Genomic DNA, 27,254 nt, shown 5'->3' on the forward strand with positions numbered 1-27,254 from the left:
AAAAACAATTCTACTTTTAAAACTAATTATAGTCTTATAGCATAGACCCGCTTCCTTTGCAGGATTGACTACTGTGCATTCACTATAATTTATCAAGGTGTGAAAACATACTCATGGGCAGCAACTTCAGAACAGCAGAAGTATTGTCAGACCTTGTTGCCCTTTACCCCACAGTAACTTGTTTGTATGCCAATACCCTAAGCGAGATTAAAAGCTACATTCTGATCCTGATACAGGGGGATATTACAGAGATGAGAACAGAGCAATACAGGTAATTTCTGACATCTTTATGGGATTTGTAAAGGTGTCTGAAGTATTTTGGCACTGAAATCCTATGAAAATTTCAACCATTGGTTCCTATCTTAGGACATGTCTACATTACAGTCCAGGTATTTCCAGGCAAGATAAATTAGTCCAGACTGACCTTTATGCTGCCACAGCTACACTGCTACTGGCTCCTGAGCTAGTTAGGCTAAAGCTGGTTTAGGGATCTTACACTGTAGTCACAGTGGTTTCTGCCAGGTAGAAAAACCTTAGTTTGCAAATTGACCCATTAACCTTATATAAATAAGAGGTGCATAAGCTTTCATTAGCAATAGCTCACTATGTCAGATGTTGTGAAAAGCCATGCACAGAGCTCATGCCTGTCTGATTCAGTTAATCTATAAGGTACTGTGCCATGCGTCTGACTTCAGCTCATAAGAATCCAGAACTGCAGAATTCCTTTAGACCTTTGACAAATGTAATCCAGAAGCAAGAGGAAAAACGCCATACTCCTACTTAGAATTTCCTCTCAACATATATACATCTCTTTCATTTTAAAAGATGCTACTCCAACTTTTAATTGTAAATTTAATTCTGAAAGAAAGCTTGATGATACTACAACAGTTTCTGACTAGTAGTTCAGTGCTTATTTATTCTTTGGTAAATACTAAGATCTAGATGGTATTCCACACAGTAGGCATCTAAGTGGCATGTAGATTTGTAAGTGTAATCCTCCTCCACCCTGTTCAATGGATTACCTCTTAGCCTTCCAGCTACACCTCTAAAAGCTGCGGGGGGGTAGAACCCACCCACTGTGTTAATTTTTTTTTCAAGGAGTTAATCAGCCTGAAATGAGAGCTACACACACACATTCCAATCTCCTGAGAGTTTGCCAGGGTTTGTTCTCCTGCTAGAAACACTTACCCAGAGACACCTGAACAGGCCTCTGGTGCCTAAGACAACACACATACATTCAGTTTCCCCTGGAAGAGTTGCTGTTCTCCCAGAAGAAACCACGGATATACAGATGTTCATGATTTTTCTCCCAGAGCAAAAATGGCTGTTTCAGGAGAAAAATCACCTAGGAACAACCAGGGTTCAGTTACTCCCAAGAGAACTTCTCCTCGGACAGCAAAAGTATGTACAACTCATAATTGTCTTCATGCTTCATGATGTGTCTGCAAGGAGACACAGCACAATCCTCGAGCATCCCAGGGTGCTATGCTCTTGCCTCTCTCTCCCCTTCCTCCCCACAAGGAGGTTGTCACTTGGGCTGGATTCTACTAGGAGAAAAATAAGTTTTCACAGTCCCACATTATGCTGCAAGGAGACACATTAAGCAGTCTGGGTGAGGCCATTAGGGCTGCTCTGCACATTGCTGCCAGTTGCCAGGCAGACTGAGGAAACCTTCAGAGCATGCTGAGATGTGTACGTAGGGCCCCCCTGGCTGCACAGCATCAGCACTGCAAGCTCCCTGCTCTTCAGGGGCTCAGAATTGGACTAACTGTTTAGGCATCTCTGGGTAAGTTTTCTACCAGAGAACCAGAAGAATTCTTCCAGGTCATTTGAATATGTAAACACAGCCTTAGATTTAATAGGTAAACTAAGATGTAGGCATTACTGCCATATTGTATTATTGATTTGCATAGAGTCCCCACCTCCAAAGTTCAGATTCTTTAAAGAAGTGATTTCAGTGAAGGCATTTTGCCTCCCAATTGTTGGCACAAATACTCCATTCCATGCTGCTTTTGATGTCGTGATAGTTTATCTGCCCATTTCTCTAGTTCTGTATTTAAAGAGCTGGTGCTATCTGAGAGGGGAAAGAAAAAAAAAACCTAGGTTTGGGGAGGGGTGGTGGGGTTGTTTTGTTTTTGAATTGCTCTTCTCTTGTGTTGCATGTGTGCAAAAAATATTTTGTGCTGAGAGAGTCTTGTTTCTTAGTACTTCTGACTCTACTTACTTGTCATCTCTGCATGACATCAGCCAGATAAAGAAAAGATTTTTGTACCATGAGCACTGTTCCTTCTGATACAAGATAAACAGGAACCAATGAACTCAAACCAGAGTGTGAGCTCTCAAAAATATTGTCAACTGAAATCATGGATTTAAAGGTTTATAAACTAGAACTTTTTTCTTTAGTGTCATCAAGATGCTAGACAGTCTAGGTTTCCCCTTGTGTATCACACAGCCTCAGATAGACACATTTCTTGATTTGACTTTCTCATCACTTTACCTAGCTTTACTTGCTAACATATTTTCCTGTATGAAAGGCTTCTGCTGAACCAATTTGCTCAGCACCATTTACATACAAAATATCACTCAAATCAATATACTGGAAATTTGCACATCTTTACCTGGGAACCAACATTTGCAATGATGACTCAGATTTTCTACTGACATTGGTGGGAATTTTACCGGAATAAGTATTACTGTTTGAAGGATCTGATGCAAAGCTTATGGACTAAGGGCTGCAAATGAGTGATGGGAGAACATAAGATCAATTAAACATACTGAGTTACACAGGGAGAAGAAGATACTATTTGATTGCTGTTTTACTGCTTTTTCATAACTATCAGAAACAATCAAATGATTTATCCATACAAATCTGCTTATGGGTTATTTTTTCCCCCAAATCAAGAGAAGATTTATAGATTCTACAAAGTGAGATTCTACTTACACTCAGTTTGAATCAATCCATGGAGGCAAACCTGCATAGGACAAAAGAAGACTTGCAAAATTGCAAATATATGCAAATTTACAAGTCTCAATTTGAACGGGTTTAAAAATGTGATCAAATACACACTATGGCTAGGGACAGACATTTAAAAAGCCTGAGCTAGAATTGATTCACTCTTTGGAGGTTAGTCGAAGCTGCACAGCTTAAACTGATTAGTGACTGGACAGACATTGTCTGTTAAATCAGGAAATGTAGGCACATGCCTACAGTGGCTCAACCCAGAAGCCAGGGCATGCTAGAACATGCCTGCCAAACACTGCCAAAGGGGAGGGAAGAGAGATGCCCTCTAAGGCTCTCACCTCTCCCTGCTAGAGTGAAGGGGGTGTGTCAAGGACCAGCTGGGGCTACTAGGCATCCACCATCTGGGGGGGAGGGGGTGAGCTGCTTCCAGACTGAGAAGCAAGCATGTATGTAACACAGCAATTTACAAAGCATACAACAGGGAACTACCAAAAATCTTTGCCTAAGCTAAGATACAGCCTAGTAAAACACAGCATACACATCTTAGTCTAACTTAAAATGTAAAACAGGAAGACAAGAGAAAGCCTTGCATAAGTCCTACTAATCCTGATGGTAGAGGGCAGGGGCAGGCAAATTATGGCCCATGGGCGAGATCCAGCCCACCAGGTCATTCTATCTGGTGCATGGGGACCCTAACAAATTTAGAAAATTAATATTTATTTGCTCCTGGCTGCTTGTCAAAAATAATAGGAGCCAGGGGCAGTAGGACCCAGGGGGAGCCTCAGCAGGACCAAGCAGCCCACCCTTGCCCCACCTCCAGCCATTTCCCTGCTTCCTGGCCCCCACACTGTTCCAGCACTGCACGGGCAGAATGGGGAGCACAGGGCCATGCTGGTACCCTGGGGTCAGGAGCAGCAGGCGCATGTATGTAGGAGGGGCAGAGTGTGTGCGCGTGGGTAGGGGAGGTTGTTTGTGTGTGCGTTTGTAGGGCCAGCCCTACATGTACATCCAGCCATACACATGCACCTACATCCCGCCTCACACTAACATACATGCAGACCCCCACACCCACACCCCCTCACACACCTCAGATATCCCCCCACAAACCTCATACCCAGCCATACCCCATATATCCATTCACACACGCACATGCTCCCTCACTCCCCACCCTTATTTACCCCCCACAGACACACCCACACCCTCTCCCACACACCCGCAGCCCCCACAAACCTATACCCAGTCTGACATACAATACAATAGTAAAACTTCATTTTTAGCTATTGTGCAATCACTTCTGTTTACACTATACAAACACATGTAAATCAGGATAAAAGTAGTTTTTTGAAATCATATTAATGAATGCTGTAGATGTTCACTTTTTAGAATATAATTTGGTATTTTTCTGGTTCTGAGATGGCAAAACCCCTTGCTGAAAGGGGTACTTTTGGGGATACAGGGCGGATTTCTGGTAGGTAAGGTCAAGGGTTAGGGGGAAGGACTACCAGTCACAAGATGGTGACCAGCAGATGGGGCAACTGTCAAGGGGTGTGGCTACCCATGCAGTCCTTGACAACTTGCCAAAACTCAGGAAGGGGTTTCTCCACCTGAAATACTTGCCTGCCCCTGCCTTGCATCCAGGTATTCAGAAGTGTTTTATTTAGGTTTATCCTCCAGACCGCGGATGGGCACAAAAATGTACCCACAATATGCCAAACTTTTTATGGCCTACCTGGAAGAATTCCTCAAGAACTTCACCATCAAACAAAACCCATGCTGTACCCAAGATATACTGATGACATCATCATCATTTGGACTTAAAACCTACAGTCTCTGATTGATTTTCCTCATAAATTCAATAATCATCACCCTTTCATCAGACTGTCTCTTGAATAACTCCAGCACCAACATCTCCTATTTAGATATTATTATCAATATCCAGAAAGGTAAAATACAAACAACTGTATACATGAGACCCACGGACCAAACATACATATCCACATAAAACCAACAATCACTCTAAACACACCAAGAAAGCTGTAATTTAAAGCTAACCCCTCCAATACTGCTGAATTTGCACTAAGGAAAATACTCGCAATCACCACTCCGCAAATCTCAAAAGGGCCCTCACTTGACAAGGACACTTCTCCAGAGAAATAGTTTGCACTTTTGAAAGAGTCACCCAGATACCACATGAAGAATTGCTGCAGTACAAAAAGAAAGTCCCCATGATTGCACTGTTATGGGGATGGAGACCCTCTCCATCTCATTTGGGAGCTCACCTGCCATGCCTTTAATGGGAGAAAATTAAAAGATTAATCCTGAAAAAAGAATACCAGGTGCTCTCAAGATGTTTAACTTAAACAGCCACTCCATTTATTTTCTTGTGCTCCTGCCCAGACTACAAACAGCTTGGATAGTAGGTCAACATAAATCAACACAGTCTTAAGTAAATGGTAGCTAAGAGTTAACTCCAGCTTTTTCTCTCTTTTCTTCCCGGGTGACGGTGTTCAATGCCCTGGACCTTCCTCGTCACAGCCGAACACTGCAGTAAGTAGAAAACCCCAGTCTAACCTGCCGGTATTAGGTCTGCTTTGTTGCAGTCAGTTTGGCTTTGCATCCTTAATGCCAGTCATTGTTTCGACACCTGTCAGGATCTCTTTCTTTCTCCTCCATTGCCCTCTGTGGAAAAGGCTTACCTGATAAGGAATGGAGGTGGCAGAACACCGCACTGGGAGATGAAAGCAGTGAAAGTGAAACCTCAGCGGGCAGAGCCGCTACAGGAAAAAACAAAAAGGAAAAAATCTGGCTGAGCCCAAAGGAACCAGGATCAGCACCCCCATCAGTGTAGGCACACTTTATAACAGCGTGCCGGGGCAAATTGGGTGGCCAGAACCCCAGGTTCAAGATAAAAGTCCTGGTGGAAGACAAGTAGGGGGGGACTAGAAGTGGAGTCCACAGCTGGCTCAGAGGGGCCAGAGAACACAAGCAGTCCCAGTGAGGGGACCTGGTGGTCACTCCAGGAAAGGGCCTCCACGAGAGCACAGGGCCAGAGAGGACCTGAGGATTTGCTTACAGGGCAGACGCGAACCAAATAAGTCAGCAGCGGAGACAGGAGCCTGGCAGGACTCAGTAGAGCCAGGATACAGACAAGACTGATGGACGGCAAATACCAAGCCTGGGGCAGGGGCAATGCATCAGGGGATGGACCAGTACTGAAGCCAGAAAACATATAATCAAAAAGGAGGAAGGCCATGGAAAATGTTTGGGATAGTAACATTGCTACTACCCAGTGACCATCATATTCCAGGAACCCAAGCACCAAGAAGGCACAGGACATCAGCCTCAACAATGCAGGTGACAGCATCGTGGTTGGTGTTAGGCGGGATATAAGGGAGGCAGAGCCCCACAAAGGCAGAACAGCAGGAATGACTGAGGGGTGACCCCAAAGGGAGATGGAACCAAACATCATTCTCCCAATCTGAAGGCAATCATCATCAAAGATGTGGCAGGTGAGGCCACCCCCAGTGAATCAACCTGAAGTCGTTCCAATAACCAAACTGTTCATCCCTAAGAATAATGGTGAGGCTTGAGAAGAATCTCCATACGTGATGCACAGGAGAGAGACACACGGAAGACTACACCCTCTCAAGCAGCTTGCTCTTCTCAGCCATCTCTTTTTATCTGTGGCATCCACCACCCCCATGCTGATCCTTTTGATTCCTTCCTGGTGTGGGATTCCCCGCAGCCAGCTCTACTTAACTGAAATCCTCCAGCAGCTCCTATTCCACCTCCACCCTTGGGTAGCTGTGGCTCTACAAGCCTAAGTAACAGGGTTTATTGGCACCCTGTTACATGCACACCATTAGCCATTATGACATACCATCCTTCCCTGGAACCTACATGAAAAATCCTGAAACAATTTCAACCAATACTACAAGAACACCCAATTCTCAAAAAGATCTTTCCAGAACCACCCATCCTAGCCTTTAAACAAGCACTGAACCTTGCTAACCTCACCACCAGAAGGAAACTTCCTATGGCCCAAACCACACTGAATGGATCCAGACCTTGATGGGATAAGAAATGGAAAAGCTGCCAACACATCTCTGTCACTCCCACAATAACTACACCCCTAAAACAGAACCATCACCAGTCCTGGATCTTATACCTGCACCTCCAGAAATATATTTCATCCAGTGCACTAAATGCCCTGATGAAAAATATATAGGAGAGACCAAACAACAACTCCATACTAGAATGAACGCACACTGAAAACTCCATCAAAGACAAAAATATACAATTACCTCTTGGTGCACACTTTTCCCAAAATAACCACTTTCTCTCTGATCTCTCAGTTCTGATCCTGAAAGGCTATTTACAAAACAGCTTTCATAGATTAATTGAATTTCACTTTGTAGATCTACTGGATACAAAAAATCATGAACTAAATACAGACATTGGATTTATCGCATATTATAATCTGCCTGCCATCTGAGAACCCCAGGTAAACGCTCTACAGTTTATTAGCTGCATTCTTTCATCAAGTCAATATCCCCCTTGCCTCCCTCCCCACCTCTTCCACCAACCTATTACCTACCCTGCATTTGCATTTTCACAGATCTGCATTTTTGCATATTGGCATCTAATCTACTCAGGAGAGCACCCAAACAAAGAGAAGACTCTCTCCAATGCCTGAAGAAAAGTGTTTGTGCCCAAAAGCTTGCAAAGTACAATTTTACCAACTATTTAGTTGGTCTAATAAAAGATACCACATTCACCCAAAGAACCTTGTCTGCTTGTGTCCTTAGACCAACACAGCTACAACCAACAACTCTGGGCATATTTGAAGCTTATATTAGAATCCAACACACTGTACATCTTAATCCTTGTCCACCAGGAAGGAATAAGCACATAGCATGACGATTAGTTACTGCCCCTGAACAAGAATTGGTTTCCCAACGTATGCAGCACTACAGAGCCAAGTTTCCTATTTGTGAGCAGTGAAGGTCACTGATTCTCTCTTGCACTTTGTTTTTGCACCATAAATGATCAACATGAGTAATTTCCAGTATTTACACATTCTGGAGAAGGATATCAAGGGTAGTGTCTGGTCAAATTTGATCCCAAATCTGATGGCTAGAAAATGGTATTTAGAAATTTGCTTTTGGGAATTGGCTTATAGGTAAAGTAGATATGCATTAGCATAATGGTCCAGGGCAATGGCAAGGGTTGATTGATTTTTAAAAGCCTGTTTGTCACAGTGTCTTTAATGGTCTGCTGTGTCTGACACAGGCATGCAGTAAGCAGACACACAGGCTCAGAAATAGAAGACATGTACCACATTGTTCCATAACAGATAATGGAATCTGCAGTACTGGCGCCAGGTCACAGTGTACAGCTGCAGAACCCTTGGGATTTCCTGTTTTGGTAGATGAACCTGTTCTAGCTGCCTGCAGTGGGTCAGTTTGGGATTGAGAGAGTGGTCGGGGTGAAAAAGTAAGACAGGTTTATTGATCTAACAAACACGTAATTACGCAAAGCTTAACAACACAAAAAGACAGACACTAAATCTCCGAGTCAGCAACTTAACAGCAGTCCCCTTTTATGCCTGGTATATGACAAGCCTTTTGAAATCCAGTAAAGTTAGGTGTCCCTGATCTACGCTGTCCAAACAGGTACTGGGAAGGACCCTGGTAATCAGTCTTCAAGCTTCTCAGGACCCACCACTCTGCTGATTCCAGGTCTGCGGCTTCTCTTTTACAACGATAGCTTCTTTTACCATGCTGCTTTCTTTCAGCCGATTTTCGGATGTGCCAGCAAATTTATAGATTTTTTTGAACTATGCTGTTGGCTTGCAGGCAATTCTAGGTTTTATGCTACAACTTTCCTTATATGACTAACCAATAGCAGCACAAGCCTTTGCATTTTCCTTACATTATTAATTTTAGCTGCACCATCGCTAACGAAGCCGGCTTGAAGCTATGGCAAAATGCATTAACAAAATACAGGAAATGCTTAGAAACACAATGGCTTCTTTTTACACTCTTCTAGTTATAAGCATTCTTCAATACATAGATAAGCAGCAGAAAACCAGGTTTAACTCTCAGAAAGCCGGTTTAGCTGTCACAGGATGCCTCAGCAAGCGCTGTTTTAAGCAGACACTATTTGTTGTTGAGAGACATGACTAAGTCACTGCCACATAGACCAAATTAAAAGAAACCAGTAAAACACTCAGGTAGGTTCTGGAGCGGTGAGAGATGCGCGGGTGAAGCCCGCTGCGCCCCCGCTCCCCCGAAGCCCCCCAGACACCCCCTCAGCAGCCGCCAAGCCCCCTGCCGACCCCCAGCACAGCCGGAGGTAAGCGGGCTCGTGGTGGGAAGGAGTTAACTCCTCACTTGCTGGGAGGAGGCCGCTGCCTGGTGCCGGGCCGGGTCAAGCCCCCGCTCAGGCCCCTACTTGGCCCAGCCCCCCAGGGAGAGAGGAGTGAAGGAGGGGGTACTCACCAGTCCCCCTCCTGTAGGGCAGGGCCCCCCAAATCCCAGGCAGGGCCCCCCTGGCCTGAGAAGCCAGCGTTCCCCGACGGCAGGCCCACTGCGCATGAGTGTAGTTTAAAAGGGCCCACCAAACAGGGGGGGAAAAAAAACCCCACACCCTCAGGTAGGCTCTGGAGTGGTGAGAGACGCGTGGGTGAAGCCCGCTGCGCCCCCGCTCCCCAAAAGCCCCCCAGACACCCCCTCAGCAGCCGCCGAGCCCCCTGCCGACCCCCAGCACAGCCGAAGGTGAGCGGGCTCGTGGTGGGAAGGGGTTAACTCCTCGCTTGCTGGGAGGAGGCCACTGCCTGGTGCCGGGCCGGGTCAAGCCCCAGCCCAGGACCCTACTTGGCCCAGCCCCCCAGGGAGCCGCGCGAACAGGCTGCGTAAACAGGCGCTCGAGTTAGCGCAGAGTTCGCGCAGAGGAGGGTGTGGGAGGGCACGAGACCCCGCCTGCGACCCCGCCAGCCATAGCCAGCCCCAGCCGTAGCCAGCCTACCAGAGGCATGACACGGATGGGCACGCGCCGCACCCCGAGGGTCCCCTCGGGCTCTGCGGCCCCTCCACTGGGCACCTCAGAGACGGCCACCCAGACGGAGCCCATGGTTCCGGGCTCCACGCAGACGGAGCCCCTGTCTCTTGGCTGCGCGGGCTGCCTGTCCCTTTTTCAGGCTCTGGGGCCCGGGAGCATGGCCACCTCCCCTTGCGGGGTCTGCTCCCTACTGGGGTCTCTGGCACGCCAGCTGCAGGAGCTCCAGGCCACAGTCCAGAGACTGCATGCCATCAGGGACTGTGAGCAGGAGATAGACTCCTACTGCCAGGCCCTTCTCCCCCGGGAGCCGCAGGGGAGAGCTCCGTCTCCCTCCGCAACTAAGGAGGACTATGGGACCTCCCACTCTGCCCAGCCAGGGGCATGAACCAAGGTGGTCAAGGGCCCCAAGGCCCGCCGCACCAAGGCCCCTGCCCCGCCAGAGCTTAGCAACAGGTTCGCACCTCTTGCAGCCCCGGCAGAGCCCACGCAGTTGCCAGCTCCCGCAGGCAACCCAGGCTCGACTGCAGCTACTGGCCCCGCTCTCCCCAAGACAAAGCGTAAGGTGTTTGTTGTGGGAGACTCCATCCTGCGGGGCACTGAGGGGGCAATCTGCCGCCCCGACCTCTTAGCCCGGGAAGTTTGCTGCTTCCCGGGGTCCCGCATCCGAGACATTGCGGAGAGGATCCTGCAGCTCCTCCGGCCCACAGACCACTACCCCATGCTCCTTATTCATGTGGGCACCAATGACACGGCTCGGAGCACCCCCAGCCAGGTCATGAGGTGCTACAGGGAGTTGGGAGCAGGGCTTAGGGGTCTGGGAGCTCAGGTGGTGTTTTTGTCGATCCTCCCAGTCTTGGGCTATGGGCTGAGGAGGGAGAGAAGGATCCATGCGGTGAACCAAAGACTGCGGTGCTGGTGTTATCTGGAAGGCTTTGGCTTCCATGACCACAGCCCGCTCTTTGGAGAGAGAGGCAGCGAGCTGCTGGGAAGAGATAGCCTCCACCTCTCTCCCCTGGGGAGGAGGCTCTTCTCAGCCAGGCTGGCTGACCTGCTCCACCGGGCTTTAAACTAAGCCCGCTGGGGGATGGGGGGACTACTGCCCCTGCTGGCCCGCTGAACGGCCCTTGCAAAGCCAGCGGGCCAAGGCACTTAAGGGAGCCCACCCCTGCCCCAGCCCTGGCACAATCTGTGGGCAAGGCAAGAGCCCCCAAGGGCACACTTGCCTGCCTGTACACTAACGCCAGGAGCCTGGGCAACAAGCAGGACGAGCTCGTCCTCCTGCTCAGTGCAAAGAAATATGATGTCATTGGGATAATGGAGACCTGGTGGGACTCCACCCATGACTGGACCACGAGTATAGAGGGCTATACCCTATACAGGAGGGATCGTGTTGACAAAAGGGGCGGGGGTGTAGCTCTCTATGTGAAGGAAAGCTACATGTCCCTGCAAGCTGATGTTGGCAACCGGCATGGACAGCTAGAGACCCTCTGGGTAAAAATTTGTGGGGAATTCGGCACAGGGGACACAACGGTGGGAGTCTACTACAGACCTCCCACTCAAAGTCCCGAGCTTGACCAGGAGTTCGCCCGGGAATTGACTGAGGCCGCTTACTCCAGGACCTTGGTTGTCATGGGTGACTTCAATTACCTGGACATCTCCTGGGAAGATCACTCAGCTAAATCTGAGTGGGCGCAAAGCTTTCTCTCGTGCGTGGATGACCTCTACCTGACTCAAGAAGTCTATGGGCCAACGAGAGGCAAAGCGCTGCTTGACCTGGTACTGGCTATGGGGGTCGACCTAATCGGCGACCTAGTGATTGATGGGAAGTTGGGTGACAGCGACCACGAGCTGATCACCTTCACCATCCGCCGTAAAGCTGGCAAGTCAGTCAGCAACACACAAGTCCTTGACTTCAGAAAAGCCGACTTTGACAAGCTCAAGAGGCTAGTCGGTCAGGCCCTCAGGGACCATGACCCCAGGGAGATGGGAGTTCAAGAAGAGTGGTTGCTTCTCAAGGAAGCGATCCTCAATGCACAAGCTAAATCTATTCCAACACGGAGGAAAGGCAGCAAGAAGGCACAGCAGCCCCCCTGGATCTCCAGAGACCTAGTGGACCTACTGTGGCTAAAAAGGAAAGCCTACAAAGGATGGAGGATGGGATTCACCTCCAAGGAGGATTACTCCGCGCTGGTCCGGTCCTGCAGGGAGCAAACCAGGAAAGCCAAGGCTGCAACTGAACTCCAAGTAGCTTCAGGCATCAAGGACAACAAAAAGTCCTTTTTCAGATATGTGGGGAGCCGGAGGAAAAGCAAGGGCAATGTTGGACCCCTGCTAAACCAGATGGGGCAACTGACAACTGATGCCCAGGAAAAAGCCAACCTATTAAATAGGTACTTTGCATCAGTCTTTCATCAGTCACATGGGATGCCCATGCCTGCTATGGGACAGGGAAATCTGGGTGGGGGGGATCCCCTACCCTCCACCAATGCTGACCTCGTGAAGGAACACCTTGAGAAGCTGGATACCTTCAAGTCAGCCAGCCCTGACAATCTGCACCCCAGGGTACTCAAGGAGCTGGCGAGCGTCATAGCCCTGCCCCTGGCACGGATCTTTGAAAACTCCTGGCGCTCTGGTGTAGTGCCCGAAGACTGGAAGAAGGCCAATGTGGTGCCGATCTTCAAAAAAGGGAGGAGAGTGGATCCGGCTAACTACAGGCCCATTAGCCTGACTTCTATCCTGGGGAAGATCTTAGAAAAGTTTATTAAGGAGGCCATCCTTGAGGGACTGGCCCAGGCTAACATTCTAAGGGACAGCCAGCACGGGTTTGTTGCGGGTAGGTCTTGTTTGACCAATCTCATTTCCTTCTATGACCAGGTGACCTATCACCTGGACAAGGGAGAAGAGATTGATGTCATATATCTTGACTTCAAAAAAGCCTTCCATCTGGTATCCCATGATCACCTCTTGGCCAAACTGGCCAGTTGTGGCCTTGGCTCCACCACGATCCGCTGGCTGGGAAATTGGCTTCGTGGTCGGACCCAGAGGGTTGTGATTGATGGCAGTCACTCATCATGGTGCCCCGTGACCAGTGGGGTCCCTCAAGGCTCTGTCCTGGCACCCATACTGTTCAACATCTTCATTAACGATGTGGACATTGGAGTCAGGAGTGGACTGGTCAAGTTCGCCGATGACACCAAACTTTGGGGCAAAGCATCCACGCCAGAAGATAGGCGGGTGATCCAGGCTGACCTGGACAGGCTCAGGAAATGGGCAGACGAGAACCTCATGGTGTTTAACACTGAAAAATGCAAGGTTCTCCACCTTGGGAGGAAAAACCTGCAGCACCCTTATAGGCTCGGCAGTGCTACGTTGGTTAGCACTACAGAAGAAAAAGACTTGGGGGTCATCATTGACCACAAGATGAACATGAGCCTGCAATGCGATGCTGCGGCTAGTAAAGCGACCAAAATGCTGGCGTGTATCCATAGATGCTTCTTGAGCAAATCCCGGGACGTCATTCTCCCCTTGTACTCGGCCTTGGTGAGGCCGCAGCTGGAGTACTGCATCCAGTTTTGGGCTCCACAATTCAAAAAGGATGTGGAGAAGCTTGAGAAAGTCCAGTGAAGAGCCACGCGCATGATCAGAGGTCAATAAAACAGATCTTATGATGACAGGCTGAGAGCCATGGGACTCTTTAGCCTGGAAAAGCGCAGGCTCAGGGGTGATCTCATGGCCACCTATAAGTTTATCGGGGTGACCACCAGGATCTGGGGGAACGTCTGTTCACCAGAGCGCCCCAAGGGATGACGAGGTCGAACGGTCACAAACTCCTGCAAGACCGTTTCAGGCTGGACATAAGGAAGAATTTCTTTACTGTCCGAGCCCCCAAGGTCTGGAACAGTCTGCCAGCGGAGGTGGTTCAAGCACCTACATTGAACACCTTCAAGAGTAAATTGGATGCTTATCTTGCTGGGATCCTATGACCCCAGCTGACTTCCTGCCCTTTGGGCAGGGGGCTGGACTCGATGATCTCCTGAGGTCCCTTCCAGCCCTAATGTCTATGAAATCTATGAAAACCCCAAATTAGAATGTGTGTATGTGATGGGCTTGTGAGCCATATGGTGGCTGGACAGAATGTGGCCAGTAAGATGACCACAGAGACCAATCAGCAATGCCGTGAGATGAAGAGTCATCAAAGGAGGGAAGAATGCAAAAGGAGGGATTTCAGAGCAGAAAAGAGTCCCTGAGAGGGGAACCCGAAGTCACCATGGACAGAGGGCACACTACCAGCCTGTCTCACCCACCCCACTGTGGGGGGAGGTGGGGTCTGCCTCAGCCTCTGACCTCCAGGCTGCTGACACTGTTTGCATTATTCTTATCTGCTATCACTGTGTATCAATAAAATTCTCCTATTATCGAATGGAGAGTTCATGGTCAGTCTGAGGGTTTGGGTCCACCCAGAACAAGGTATCTGAATCATAAATCCAGTGCCAACAAAATTCAGAGTTTGTAAAATTGGAGTTGCAGTTTCAACTGGAATTTTATAGAATCAAAAAGCCAACAGCAATATCTCCATAAAACAATCTTTTTAAATATTGTCCCTGTAGTGTTTCTAGCCCTGACTCTCTCCCATTGTTCTGAAACTGATAAGAACCAGAAGTTAACTGTCCACTTTTGTGCCCAGCTAAGAGAAATAAAGAACAAACAGTATAACTGCCTGGATGTTTTCCTGTTATTTGTTAGTCTGTCTTTCCTTGAAAAGGCATGCTATGTCCTGTAAAGATGAAGGCCTACTGACTTAGGACAGACAGATTTGGGTGTCTAGTTGCCATTCTAAGATCTATTTCAGTAGGAAGTAATAAATACAGGATAATGCAAATCAAAAGTCAAGGGAATAGTAGTAAGAGGCTGAAAACAGGCCAGCTGTAACTTGGGAGAATCAGAGGAAGACCAAGAAGTTCTGGTCCACTTAAAGTTTAAAGCAACTGACAGGCAGCAAAGAGACAAAGAGAAGAAGGAATGCTTCCAGATGTCACTTGCTAGCCAGTGTATGTTATGCAGCCCCTTCTATGCCCAAACCACAGAAGAGTAGTCTCAAAGCTGTCACCTACAGCGCCCAGTTCTTTAAGTGAAGCTATATACACTCATGATTTTAGGTCTGGAAAATCCTGGATCAAGTGTGTGATCTGGGTAACATCCAGTAATAGCTTAACTAAAGAAGACTCCATAGTTTCAATTTTCACAATGAAACCGTATTTTCACAAAGAAATCAAGAGATCACTATATTACTGCTTTGAACTCCCTTGACAATTTCAAGTGGCCAACTTTTGTGCTCGTAAGTTCAAGGGTGCTGTTCATAACAAAGCATTCCCTAACTCAAGTAAATAGATACAAAGGATTAGGGAACACTTACCTTACAGAGTAGCATTTCTTCAAGACAGATCTATGTGGATTCCATGGTATGTGCATGTAGCCTGATGAATGTTTGGTTCTCCTCTCTTGCCCTCATTCCCACCCCAAACCAGCAGTGTCCAACCCTCAGCCTTCTCCTTCAGTTCATGGCATTTCAGACTGTAAAGCAATGATGGAGAGTTGGACAAAGCGTCTAAACGATGCTCAGATAATCATAAGTATTGTAGGGTAATACCTGTTCTTTCTTCTTCAAGCATATGCCAGTGTGGATTCAATTCCTAGGGACTAGCAAGCAGCTTCCCCTTAGGGCAACTGGGAAGTTTCAACTACCTCAGTCAAACAGTGATTGTAATATGGCTCCTGAGTATAGCATCCAACCTAGCAGCTAAATTCAAGGCACAATTTTGGGCAAAGTTCAGTGATTTGTCCCTAATCACCAGAGCCCAAATTACCGATCTTGGCACATTCTTGAAACCAGAAGATATTGCTTACACTGTGGTGGAATGAGCCCTGATGTTGAATGAGATTGCCTTACGAGCAGGCTGGTGTACCTATGAGGTGCACTGATTTATTCATTTTGATTTATTTTGCCATGACATAGCCTGTAAGGCAGCTTTGGCTTTCCTTGATTCTAGCATTGTGAGTGAGTAGCATTTTTCCCTATAATGTGTTATGGAAAGGACAAATAAATTATGTAACAACTAACAGTATCAAATAGGTGGTAATCTGTTATTAGAGGTGTTCTTCTAGAGACTGTTTAAGATTCCTGCAGTCCCATGTCTTGTGTAAAGCCTCAGGACTCTACCCTACAATTGGCACCCTTGTTCAGAGGTGAGTGAATGGATTTCTTGTTCCTAAAGGAGTTACAACAGTGAAATCAGCAAAAGGAAGATTTTTAATAAAACTATTATAAAATATTTAAAAACAAATAAAGATATTAACATACATGTTTTAACTTAACGCTGTCCCTTTAACAATTCAGGGGACTGATAGTTGAACTACAATATTAAATCCAGGTGAATTAGGTTGATAAACAAAGTGTAAGGAAATATTTGTCTCAGTTCAACTTCTAATGCATATCAGTTCACATCCCAGAGACATTAAACTCTTGATACAAGCTCAGGTCAAGATAGAGACAGGAATAGAAAAAAAACAGTAATAGTTCTTACTGGCCACAGTCCTTAAAAGGAATGTGAACAACAGAAATACAAGATAAAGGACTGATTTGCTTATATACATACTAAAATGGTTTTCCCTTTTTTGGGGTAACTGCTTATCTACTTATACCCCCACCTTGTCCCTGCGCTTACCTAATGTCATATAGTTACACAGGGCCATTAAGCTTCTTACAATTCAAACTGGTTGAAAACATAAAGACAATCTCTACAGAATATGGGACCAATAGGAAGGGAGCAGTCACCTCTTTTTGAACAGCACACTCTCCTAATGAGTGCAGATCATACATATTCTTTGAAAGTCTGTAATACATTTTGGGGAATTACAACAGTTACTGTGCATTTTAAAGATACTGTACGGAGAGGATGACATACTGGCACAGAATCGCAAAACATAATAGACACCAGTGGCAAAAGCACTAAGAGAAAATTTAAAAAAATAAATTGTTAGACAAAGAAATAGGAGTGGAGGTATAGCAAGTTCTTTATTACTTTCTCCCTCTGGAAGGCAGCCTGCAATGCAGCGTGCAGCTTCTCTTTTGGTACAGACTCATTTGGCTAGGGACAGACATTCATAAAGCCTAAGCCTGAATTAATTCAATCTTTGCAGGTTAGTCTAACCTGGCTAGGCTGAACTGGTTTGAAACTGGACACACATTCTCTCTGGACAGACCAAATTCAGGCACATGCCTGCAGTGGCTGAGGCTAGAAGCTGAGGGGGAGCCAGAGGAGCCCTCTCTTACCTTCTGAAGGGAGCTGAGCTGAGGGGGGCATGGCCAGGCCCTGGCCGGACTCTTATTCTGCACAGTCGCAAGCTTTTCCCCACTGGCTGCTCAAGGGAGGGGAGTATTGCCAGCTTCCAGTCCCGGGCTACCACTCTGAGGCAAGGTGGGGTGTGCAGTGAATGCATCTGTTGATGATATGGAGCTTTTCAATCTCTTTCCCTGCTTCATCATACTGTCTGCAACAAACCAACAGATGAGCAAACCTGGGGGGGAGGGGAGGCTGATAATGGTTTTTATCACCTGATTAGCAAAACAATAGCCTCTCTCCACATTACTTCAAACTTCTTAAACAATTTACCAGCTGACCTGTTGATTAACCCTAAAAACCCCCAAGTGGTCACTGTTCTGTCTGCCTATCCCGCACAAAGACACCTCTTGGTATTAGCTAGCATACCACATGCTGGCTATGGTGCCTGCTGTGGCAGAGAGGAAGGGATCTCCGCTTAAGCGGTGAGAGGCAGGGAGAGGGGGCACATAAACTTGAGCCAAATTGACTAGCCTCCAAGAATGCCTGGGTTCAGCCTAGCCCAACTGTTAGCATTTCCAAAACAAAACTTTGCCCCATTTTACTGCACTTGCTTGTATGGGTCTGAGGACATATCATGTGTTGAGATGATGTAGGATTTCTTCGCAGTCAGTTTGTTAACTGCAAGGGAATTTGCCTGTCCCCTGAGGTAATTATGGGAAAAGCACTTGAAAGACAATCCCTAATGCAAAGTGGACAAGTTGCAGCTCAGTCTTAGCATTCCCTCTGGCTATGAAATCATGCATAGCTTTGCAGATCAAACTAAGCATGTGCTTGAGAGTTTTGTATATGGGTGGTAGAAGGCTGGGCAAAAAGCATGTTAGGTACACAGGCCAAGGATGCAAGAGACCTACCCAAAATGACTAGAACATGGTATTGGCCATACTTAAAGGAACTGTATATGCATATGCACAAGCACATGCATATGCATGCACCACCACTCACCCACCCACACAGAGCACTTGAACAGAGATGGTTCACAAAGGTAATAAAGAAATGCAACTGAAACTAACTCTGTACATAATGTTATGTATATAGAGTAATTAATGACAGGAACACTGTTTCATTTTGGACAGCAGACTTTATTAGAAATGTTCTCCTCATTCATTAGTAAATTCACATTAAAATATGCTGAAGGCAGCTCAGTTTAAACATCTGACATCCTGCCATTACAACAACTTCCAGTTTAAAAACTAGATAACTGATTAGGCAGATACCTTGGAATACATAAGAAATGCAACTAGAGAGCAGCATCTTTAAAATGGGATGAGCCTGATAAAATGAGCGTTTCAGGTGGGGTGAAGGGGAGAGGAGAAAAAAAAACAAACTAGTCCTTTCAAGATGAAAAACTGTTAAAAGAGGATTCCACTGACTCTAAACGGATAAATAAACAATATCCCACACATAGGTTAAAAGGAGAACAAAGTATTTAGAGTTCATATAATGTAAAAATAAATTTGTTCAAATAAAAAGTGACACGTTTTGTAAAATGTGAATATTCTAAAATTGAGATTGTGAACATTTTGTTGTTAAAAACAGCAGAACTCTAGAGGAACTAGATTTGGTCTTGGAAACAATGGGCTGCACTGACTACCTTATCTCATTTATCCAAAATACACTTACAAAGTACCTTTTCCACTCATCTACCTTTAAATCAAGCATTACTGCTTTATACAATAATCTTTCATGGCAGGCCCTCTAACACATTGAGAGCTTGATTTTTTGAAGCACTGAGGACTCGGAATTCCAGATAAAATTTGAGACCCGAAATCACTTAGCAACTCTGGAAATGAAGCCCTATTTTTTAAACACTGAAAATTTCGCATGGTGTCATTTCTTTCACTAATCTGCAGCAATCACATTATTGAAAGGATGCTTTTCTGTACAAGCATAAAACTTGAGGCCAGATGTTCAGCTCGTGTTTACCAGAAGTCAATACAGGTAAGCTAACATCTGCCAGATGGACAACTGATCCAAGGGGATTCAGCCTTCGATATTATCTGAAAAGATGGCAAACAGTAGGCAACATAATATACAAATCTAGATCAGATTAATATTTTCACATTCTTCAGTAGTGCCTTTAAGGTTCTGCTGTGGTTGATTCAAAAAAAATATATATATTAAAAATTAAATAACACTCAAGTGTCCGCCACAAAGATTTATATTTTGCTGTAAACAATAATATCTGCCATTTGCATTGATTTAGTCCAACATGAGGCCAGAGGGGTTCTAGGCTTCTTACTGATACTGTAAATAATTTTTCAGAGACTGAGGCAAAGGTAGAGATTCTATGTCATGCAGGCGGTCTCGGCCAAGAGCAAACCGAATTGATCTTCGGCACAAGTCCATTAAAGGCAGGGGCTCCGCTGAAAAAAGGGAAGAAAAAGAATACAGAGTTAATGACTTGGCAGTTGCACTTATACTCACTATTTCTTTTAGTCATGATTAAAATACAGACTGTATCAAAGTTCTCAGGCTGTACTTCATAAACAGCAATCAATTCAGAAAAATAACTGGCAAACTTGTAAAACAATAAAAGTGAAATTGGACTTACTACCAGAAGTGGAGTCACAACTTTACTGCATATTCCACACATGATATAGATATAGATAGGGTAATGATTCTGACTCAGTATTCGCATCTACAAAGCATTTGCTGGTAAATAAGCAACATTCCCATTCTTTCTCAAGTTGTAGCACTGTATTGGTATTTTTTTCTGTTAAATACTGAGCTTTCTACTACTTACAATCTGGTTATAGCAGTTAGGAATATTGTGCTAAACTAGAAGCTCCTGACCTTTTAAATTCTGGCTTCCTTCCATCTTTTAGGAGCTTGAAATAAAACTTAAGACTAATTGAACTTTTCAGCAAATGTTGCTTGACCCCGAAAGCTCTGCCTAACCTTTTTCAGCAGTTACTGGAAGTAAAGACAGAAAAGTCAGTCATTTTTTCCTTGTGAATAAACAAAGTTTTTGTTTTTACCCTTTTCTTTCTTTTTCTTCCTCTCAGGTGACCAGGCAGGATTTTTTAATTTCATCAATAACTCCTTTCTAGTGGTTTTGATCTTACTTTTAAGAACTGAATTAAAGTACTTTTGGAAAATAACAGATTGACTCAAAAACACTGACCTGCAATTTCCCGAACCCACTCCACTACTTTACTTTATCCTGACAATTACATGCAGGCAGTAAGTAAATACTGTGGTCTTTAAACACATTCAAATCATTAATATCTCTACTGAAACTGCAAGCATTGGTGTCCACCATGATGACAACATGTGATTGATATAACAAGAACTAAACAGAAGCATCAATAGATTTCAGAAGCAGCTAAGTCTCTGCCAAAAGTTATGGCTATACAACTACTGTGCCAATTTCACCCAAACAGATTTAACCACTTGAAAATTTCCAAGTTGCAAAGCTGTTAAGACCCTTAAAACTATCTGGCTTTTTTTTTATTACCATTGAACAAAACATAGTTTAAAATATTTCTAGATTCTATCCACATAGGTAGATTATCAACTTTTCTAGAAATCAGACAGCTGACATATTACTCAACTTCATGGTTATTCATTACCATACAACAATTTAGTTTTAATGAGCTGTGTGCATGCGTGCATGCACAAATAAAAATATTAAAATGTTATATACCCAATAAATCAAACTACTGGTATAAACTACTGCAACTTTGTGGACTTCCTGGAATTTTAATCACTCCCACCAAGAAGAATCTGAGAATCTGAGTTTCACTGATGATAAAGGCTGGATCAAGATGTGTCAAGATATGACTCTTTAACCATTCTAGGATATTTTGATTGCTCTCAGATTTTGGAGATGTTCCATTGTTAAAATCACCTTAGCAATCTTTGGTACGTTATGATGATTGGTGGCCCACTGAACAAATAAAACACTTAAAGTGTCTGTAAAGTTTTGAGTCATCAATGACTCAAGTATTTCTTTTACAGATTTGTATGATGGACCCGTATAATTGATTAAACAGGATTTAATAAGCATGAAGCTACAAAGGTAGCTAATGAATTACAGAACAATTTGCTATACATCATTCCAGGGCCTAAAGTTTGGCAATACTACTAACCTTGAATTGAACATATGGTATATTTTTCCAGCTAAACATATTTGAAAGCATATTTCGTTGTCTAAGCAATTAGCCAGTTATGGAAATATTCCAAAGTATTAATATAAACAAATTATTTTCCTATTTTTAAATGCTACACATGGATCTCCTCTTTCACTAGAGGGGCTCCAAAACATCAAATGCTATGTGTTGGTAAAGGAAATGCCTTTAAGTGGCTGCAACAGCTGCTAAATATCAAGTATTGAATGTATTTTTGCAACTTGAAATCTTTTCTTTTTCTTTCCCTTTCAGTCCTACAGTAGCTCAAGCTTCCATCCATATTAGAGAAGATTTATTCTAAAATACTTTATTTAATAGTTTGGCTTTAGAATAGTGTAAAGGAAAAAAACCCCTCACAACGGCCATTAAAACATTTTTCCAGCTGTGCACTGGCTGGAAATTTCAAAATTAAAAAAAGCCTCTTAGGTTTTGAAATAGACAATGTGATCAATATAAAAATGCCCAGAACTAATAAAAATGGTAGAAGAGGTCAGGGAATATGATATGTGGCCCAAACAGTGAGAACTAGTGTTAAATGTATATGTTTATATGGTATATATAAAAAGAGACACATTTATCTGCCTTACTTACTATGTACTGTCCAAGCTGCAACCTGAAAGATTCTGGGGTCATTTGGGAGGAAAAAACTCCTAGTTATCATTAGGAACCTACCACATTTGTAATTCTATGATTTTTCATGGAAACCATGAATTTGGTAGGTCCACGATGAAAAAGCCTAGTCCCCACAAAAAAGATGGACAACAGCTAGCAAGGAGGGAGGTGGGGGGGAGAAGGAATGGAGCTGAAAATGGAGACAGGAAGCAGGAAGCTCTGGCATCTTGAAGCATGGGGGGAAGGGGGAGAGATTTTCATGGTGGCGCATGGTGCCCTCCCTCGCCCCACACACCTGATTGACTGAGGGGTCCCAGAAGTCTTGCCTCTGCTTGGAGATTGACAGATGGCCATTTATCAGTTTCCAGGGAAGGGTGGGAGGGTCTCCTACATCTCCGATTGGCTGAAGGGCCCTGTAAGTCCTGCCCCTGGCCAGAGATTGACAGATGGCCATCTGGAAGACAGATGACTTCCAGAGCCCCTTGGCCAGAGGTGTGTGTGGGGGTGGCTACTGTGCTCCACTAGGAAAATAATGCCCAGTACCGTGCTCAGAGCATAAAATTAGGGGGCAGCCCCCAAGAATTAGATAGGTCCATAGTTATCATGCAGATAAGAACAGCAGAGAACAGATTTTGGATTCTACAGTCCACATGGGGCAACTTCTTGTGCCTCTATAACCTAGGTTATATTAGGGTAAGCCTAATGCCTTTCTTTACATGCCCACGATTCTGCACCCAGGCCCAAGGTGTGAGTTTAGAGTCACCTGATGTCAACTCTAACATTTGAAAAGTGATGAAAAAGTTACGAAATCTTACACATTTTTTTATTGGCATCGGGGAAAAAGGTAGGGTAGGAATCTGTATATCAAGCCACTGAGTTGTTCCAAACCAGACCACAAATAACCATTCATGGCAGAAGGCCTACCTCTATCCCAATTCCATCATTTTCATATATGAAAAATGGCTGAATAGTTTTTCACACAACAAAAATATATTAACTTTAAATGCATTTATATAACTTTTTCTTCCCTTTGGGAAGAGGATGCATGGGCCCCTTAACTGTGAGTACGTATTTGAGCCATTCACAAAGTACACACACAGATCTTCCTTGCACAAAATGGTCAAAGGCACTACCATCCAGTTTTTAAGGAACAACTCCTTTCAGCACTAGAGGAGCCTTTGAAGTCTGTACAAATATCCTCTCTCACTTCCGGAGACAAAGAAAAGCAGGCTAAGTTGAAAATTTAACTATAAAAAGGGTTTGTTTGTTTTTTGCTTTTAGAAGACTCTTTACTATTTGCCCCGAAAAGAAAACTTCTTTACTCCAGTGACAAACTAATGGCTTCCCCCCACCCTCCACCAAAATGTGCTTCTACCTCTCACATAAAATGGTCATTAGGATAGCAACTACCATACGCATTCACCTGCAGACCTACAACCTAACTGCTAGTTACTTTCAGTTGTTCTTTAAATCCTATTTACATGTCTTATTTAAAGTGCTCCATTGCAGTAGTGAGCTTGCAAGTAGAATTTGTAGCCATTGGTTTTACTAGAAGTTTCTAAACCCTACTAGTGTCCTATCAATTGAAAAAATAGAAATGAATTACTAAGTTCCAATATAAAATTGTAAAGAAAACACAATTCACAAGAATGGCTCTTTCAGTTTCTTAACCTGGTTGGGAATTCAATACAAAATGAGATATCCCAGTGCAATGTGGCAAACTTTTCACAGGAAACCTAAGGTTTCCTCCCAGGCTCCAGCAGTACCAAGAGAAGAAAGTTTCTGTCAAAAGCTTATTCCAGTAATATGTGAGGGTGATTATACTTCCAAAATCCTGTCATGTTTTTGATGGTGTCTGCAGACAGCTTCTCCTCAGACTGAGGGTTATTATAAAGGAACTTTTCTTAAAAGTATCTTTTCAACCGCTGCCAGATGGGGAAAAGTATTTTTCAGAAAGGGAAGGCAGCTTCTCCTATTCTTCCTCTCAGTTCTACATGCTGGAACTCCTATCAGAAAGCTGAAATTTTGCATCAGCCCTATAAAAAGGTGACTACTTTAAAGTGGGCAACTAACATACATAATAGGCTAGTTTTTCACCAAAAAAGTGCATCTAATACAGCCATTATGGGTAATGCAGCCATAATCCTGTTTGTGAGCCTTCTCACTTTTTCTACCTGGTGGTCAGCTAGCCTACAGACTGCTTGCTGCACACAAATCAGGAAGTCAAGACATGGATGGGATGCAATGTGGGTAATGCCACTCATCCAGCATCCAACAATTTAATGAAAATGGAGCTGAAAATATCCTCGTAAAAAAACGTTATTTAGCATGCAATGTGAAAGCAAATATAATACTAGACCTGTGGTTCTCAACCCTTTTAGAGTTGAGGCACCCTTCATTTGTTTTGAGTCTCCCCCCCCTGCAATTTTTGTGAATTGATAGTACCCCATTTCAAAATGGAATGCATTTATTACAGTGCTTACCTCCTTAGAGGGGCTGGGTAGTGAAGGAAGGGCAATGGCTAATGATGGTCTAGCCTGACCCTGTACTTACTGCCTCATAGCAAAAAAAGATTTTGTGGCATCCAACATCCTGTCTGAGAATCACTGCATTAGACACTCTCACAAAATCAGAAGTGTAACTAAAGGTGTGTGTAAAAAAAACAGCACCCCCTACCACCACCTTACACACGACCGCTGCCTAGGGCACAGAGCTGCCCCTTATGCACCTGCACATAATGTATACTCATACAATCCATATACACCCAGTAGAGACTGAAAAGCTTGTTTATTCTTGGCAAATTGCAGTCGAAGTGGCTGACAGTAACAGTAATTTCTGATGCTGACAAACATTTATTAGTTATAAGGGGATGGCTCCTGAGCCATCTCACACCAAGAAATATTACAAGGCACTAAACATTTAGGCTATGCTTGAACACGGGAACCACATTAATGTGCATAGTTTATTCACCAAATGAGACCTTAGTCATGAGATGAACATTTCTGAAACATGTACAATGTGTAATCTTTACTTGTACAATACAATATACTCACTGTTACCTGACTTAAAAACCAACAATTCATTTAGAAAGCAACTCATGCAGAAAGCAACTCAAAATTAGTGCTGGCTGAAAAAAAATCAGACAAATTTATGAAAGTTTGTCCCTTTTATAATATTGGAATTGGAAATCTATTTAAAATACAGAATTATTTCAAGTCAGGATACGTTTGGCTTCAAAGCATTGGTGAGAAAGGGATTCCATATCCAATGATATCTGATTTGTATTAACCAAACATCTTTTCCAGTAGAGTGAGGCAATTTACTGTAAAAGTCAGGTAAGAAATAATAAAATATAGAAAGCATGCTAAGTTATTGGACAGACTTGCAAACAAACACATTATTAAATAAGGATGATGACACTCTCCTGGACCTGAAACTTGCTGTCTTAGCAATAGCACTAGAAGACTGAACAATCACCTCATTAATGAGGCAACTGCTGAATAAGTTTTCCTGTGCCAAAACTTACATTACTTGGCAGTAGAAATCACTAGGAACACAAACATTTCAAAAATGGAGAATGGAAATATCTCAATACAAAATTAATGAAAATCTGGAAGGAAGAAAATCTGGATACCTAGGAAAATATCTGGTCCATAGGACTAGGGACAGAAGTCATACATAAACTGGTTTAAGTCATAAAAAAACTGGTTTAAAACTGTAACAGAACATTCAGTGCATATAAATCAGTTTCAAAATGGCTGAAATTGGTTTAAGATAAACTTGGTTGAATGTAGTATCAGGCTTAAGTGATTTGGGTCAAACTGGTTTATCAAACATCTGTCCTAGAGCCCTTCCTTGTTCAAGTTAAATCACAGTCCCTCAGCATCCAAGCATCCTTTCCAGCCCTGGGCTGGGCTGTGCTGTGCTGTCTGTTCCTGAGAGTAGAGCTGGCCCTGCCCCTGTGCTCCCTTGCTGGAGTAGTGAGGGCTGGCTGACAAGGGGGTGCAGGGAGCAAGCCCAGCTGGGGTCTGGGGCCAGGGAGGGGCATTGAACACCCCTCCCCACACTCAAACTTACTGCTGCCTGCAACTCTGGACTACAAATCCAGGAGGCACCTGGATGCTGAAAGAGGAAGTGATGAGCAGGGATCCAGGTTTTCTGTTTCCCACAGAAAAATGAGTAAAACATGGATTTCCCCCCTTACTGGAATAAAACACAGATTTCTCATTTTAGCAGAGAAACCCGCAGATTTTGCAGTTTTACAATAAGCCCTTGGCAGGCTGGCAGAGTTCCAGCCTGTAAGAGGCTGCAGGGAGTGGGAGGAGGGCAGTCAGGCGGGGGGCACCACGTGCACGAATATGCACATGGCCACCAGGCAGCATGGAGAGCAGTTCCAGCAGGTAAGTTGGGGGGGGGGGTTAAGGCCCTCAAAGGGAAGCAGGAAGGGAGTTGGGCAGGGGGACATTTCATTTTAATAATGGATATTGAGGGTTTTATTAGGGAATTTGCAGTTTTTTATTAGGGAAAACCATGATCTCTGATGATGAGTTAACTACTTGCTTTATGGTAGGAAAGATTATACATATAATAACATTAATGTTTGTTGAATTAAACCAAAGAAGAGTAAAAAAACCCAAAAAAACCCATAAATGTTGGAAATTAAGTTACAAACATTGCATTCTACAAATTCAACCTTTACCAAGTTCTGGGAAGAAGAAAATTCTGTTGTGCCAGGCCATAAAGAAGGGAGTTATGATATATTAAGGTGAGAGAAGATTAAAGCCAGGATGAAAATTTCAGCAGACTTGGAGGTGATATAGTTGAATTCAGAAGTAGTATTGTACAGGAGGTAGTAGGCAGATTTACAGACAAAGTAATAGCAGGGTAAGTTGAAGGAAAGTTCAGTTTCAAGGATTAGAAAAGCTATACAGTTCAAACAATATACAAGATGGCTTATTCTATGCCTAAGCACAGAAATGTCTTGAAACCCTGCCTTGCATGTTTCCTCATCACAAGCCCTGCACATTTTAACTCTTTCAGGCAAGCATATAAACAATGGTATAAATAACATCTCTAAACTGTAACTGA

At 44.2% G+C, this 27,254-nt stretch overlaps 1 protein-coding gene across 4 annotated transcripts in view; it reads right to left on the reverse strand.

Annotated features, from left to right (window-relative positions):
• Window positions 1-27,254, reverse strand: part of SPSB4 (splA/ryanodine receptor domain and SOCS box containing 4) — a 217,826-nt gene that overhangs the window by 10,150 nt on the left and 180,422 nt on the right. For 3 of the 4 annotated variants that reach the window (XM_090054490.1, XM_090054487.1, XM_090054489.1), the window contains exon 3: window positions 18,298-19,787. The exons of the other annotated variant lie outside the window; for it this stretch is intronic. In XM_090054490.1, the coding sequence (XP_089910616.1) occupies window positions 19,660-19,787 (128 nt within the window). In that variant the 3' untranslated portion in view covers window positions 18,298-19,659. Of the gene's footprint in view, window positions 1-18,297; window positions 19,788-27,254 lie in introns of those variants that run through there. 4 annotated transcript variants of the gene reach the window in all.

This window comes from Crocodylus siamensis, chromosome 6 (genome assembly GCF_052110815.1).
Source record: "Crocodylus siamensis isolate JL-2025a chromosome 6, ASM5211081v1, whole genome shotgun sequence".
Taxonomy (NCBI): Eukaryota; Metazoa; Chordata; order Crocodylia; family Crocodylidae; genus Crocodylus; species Crocodylus siamensis.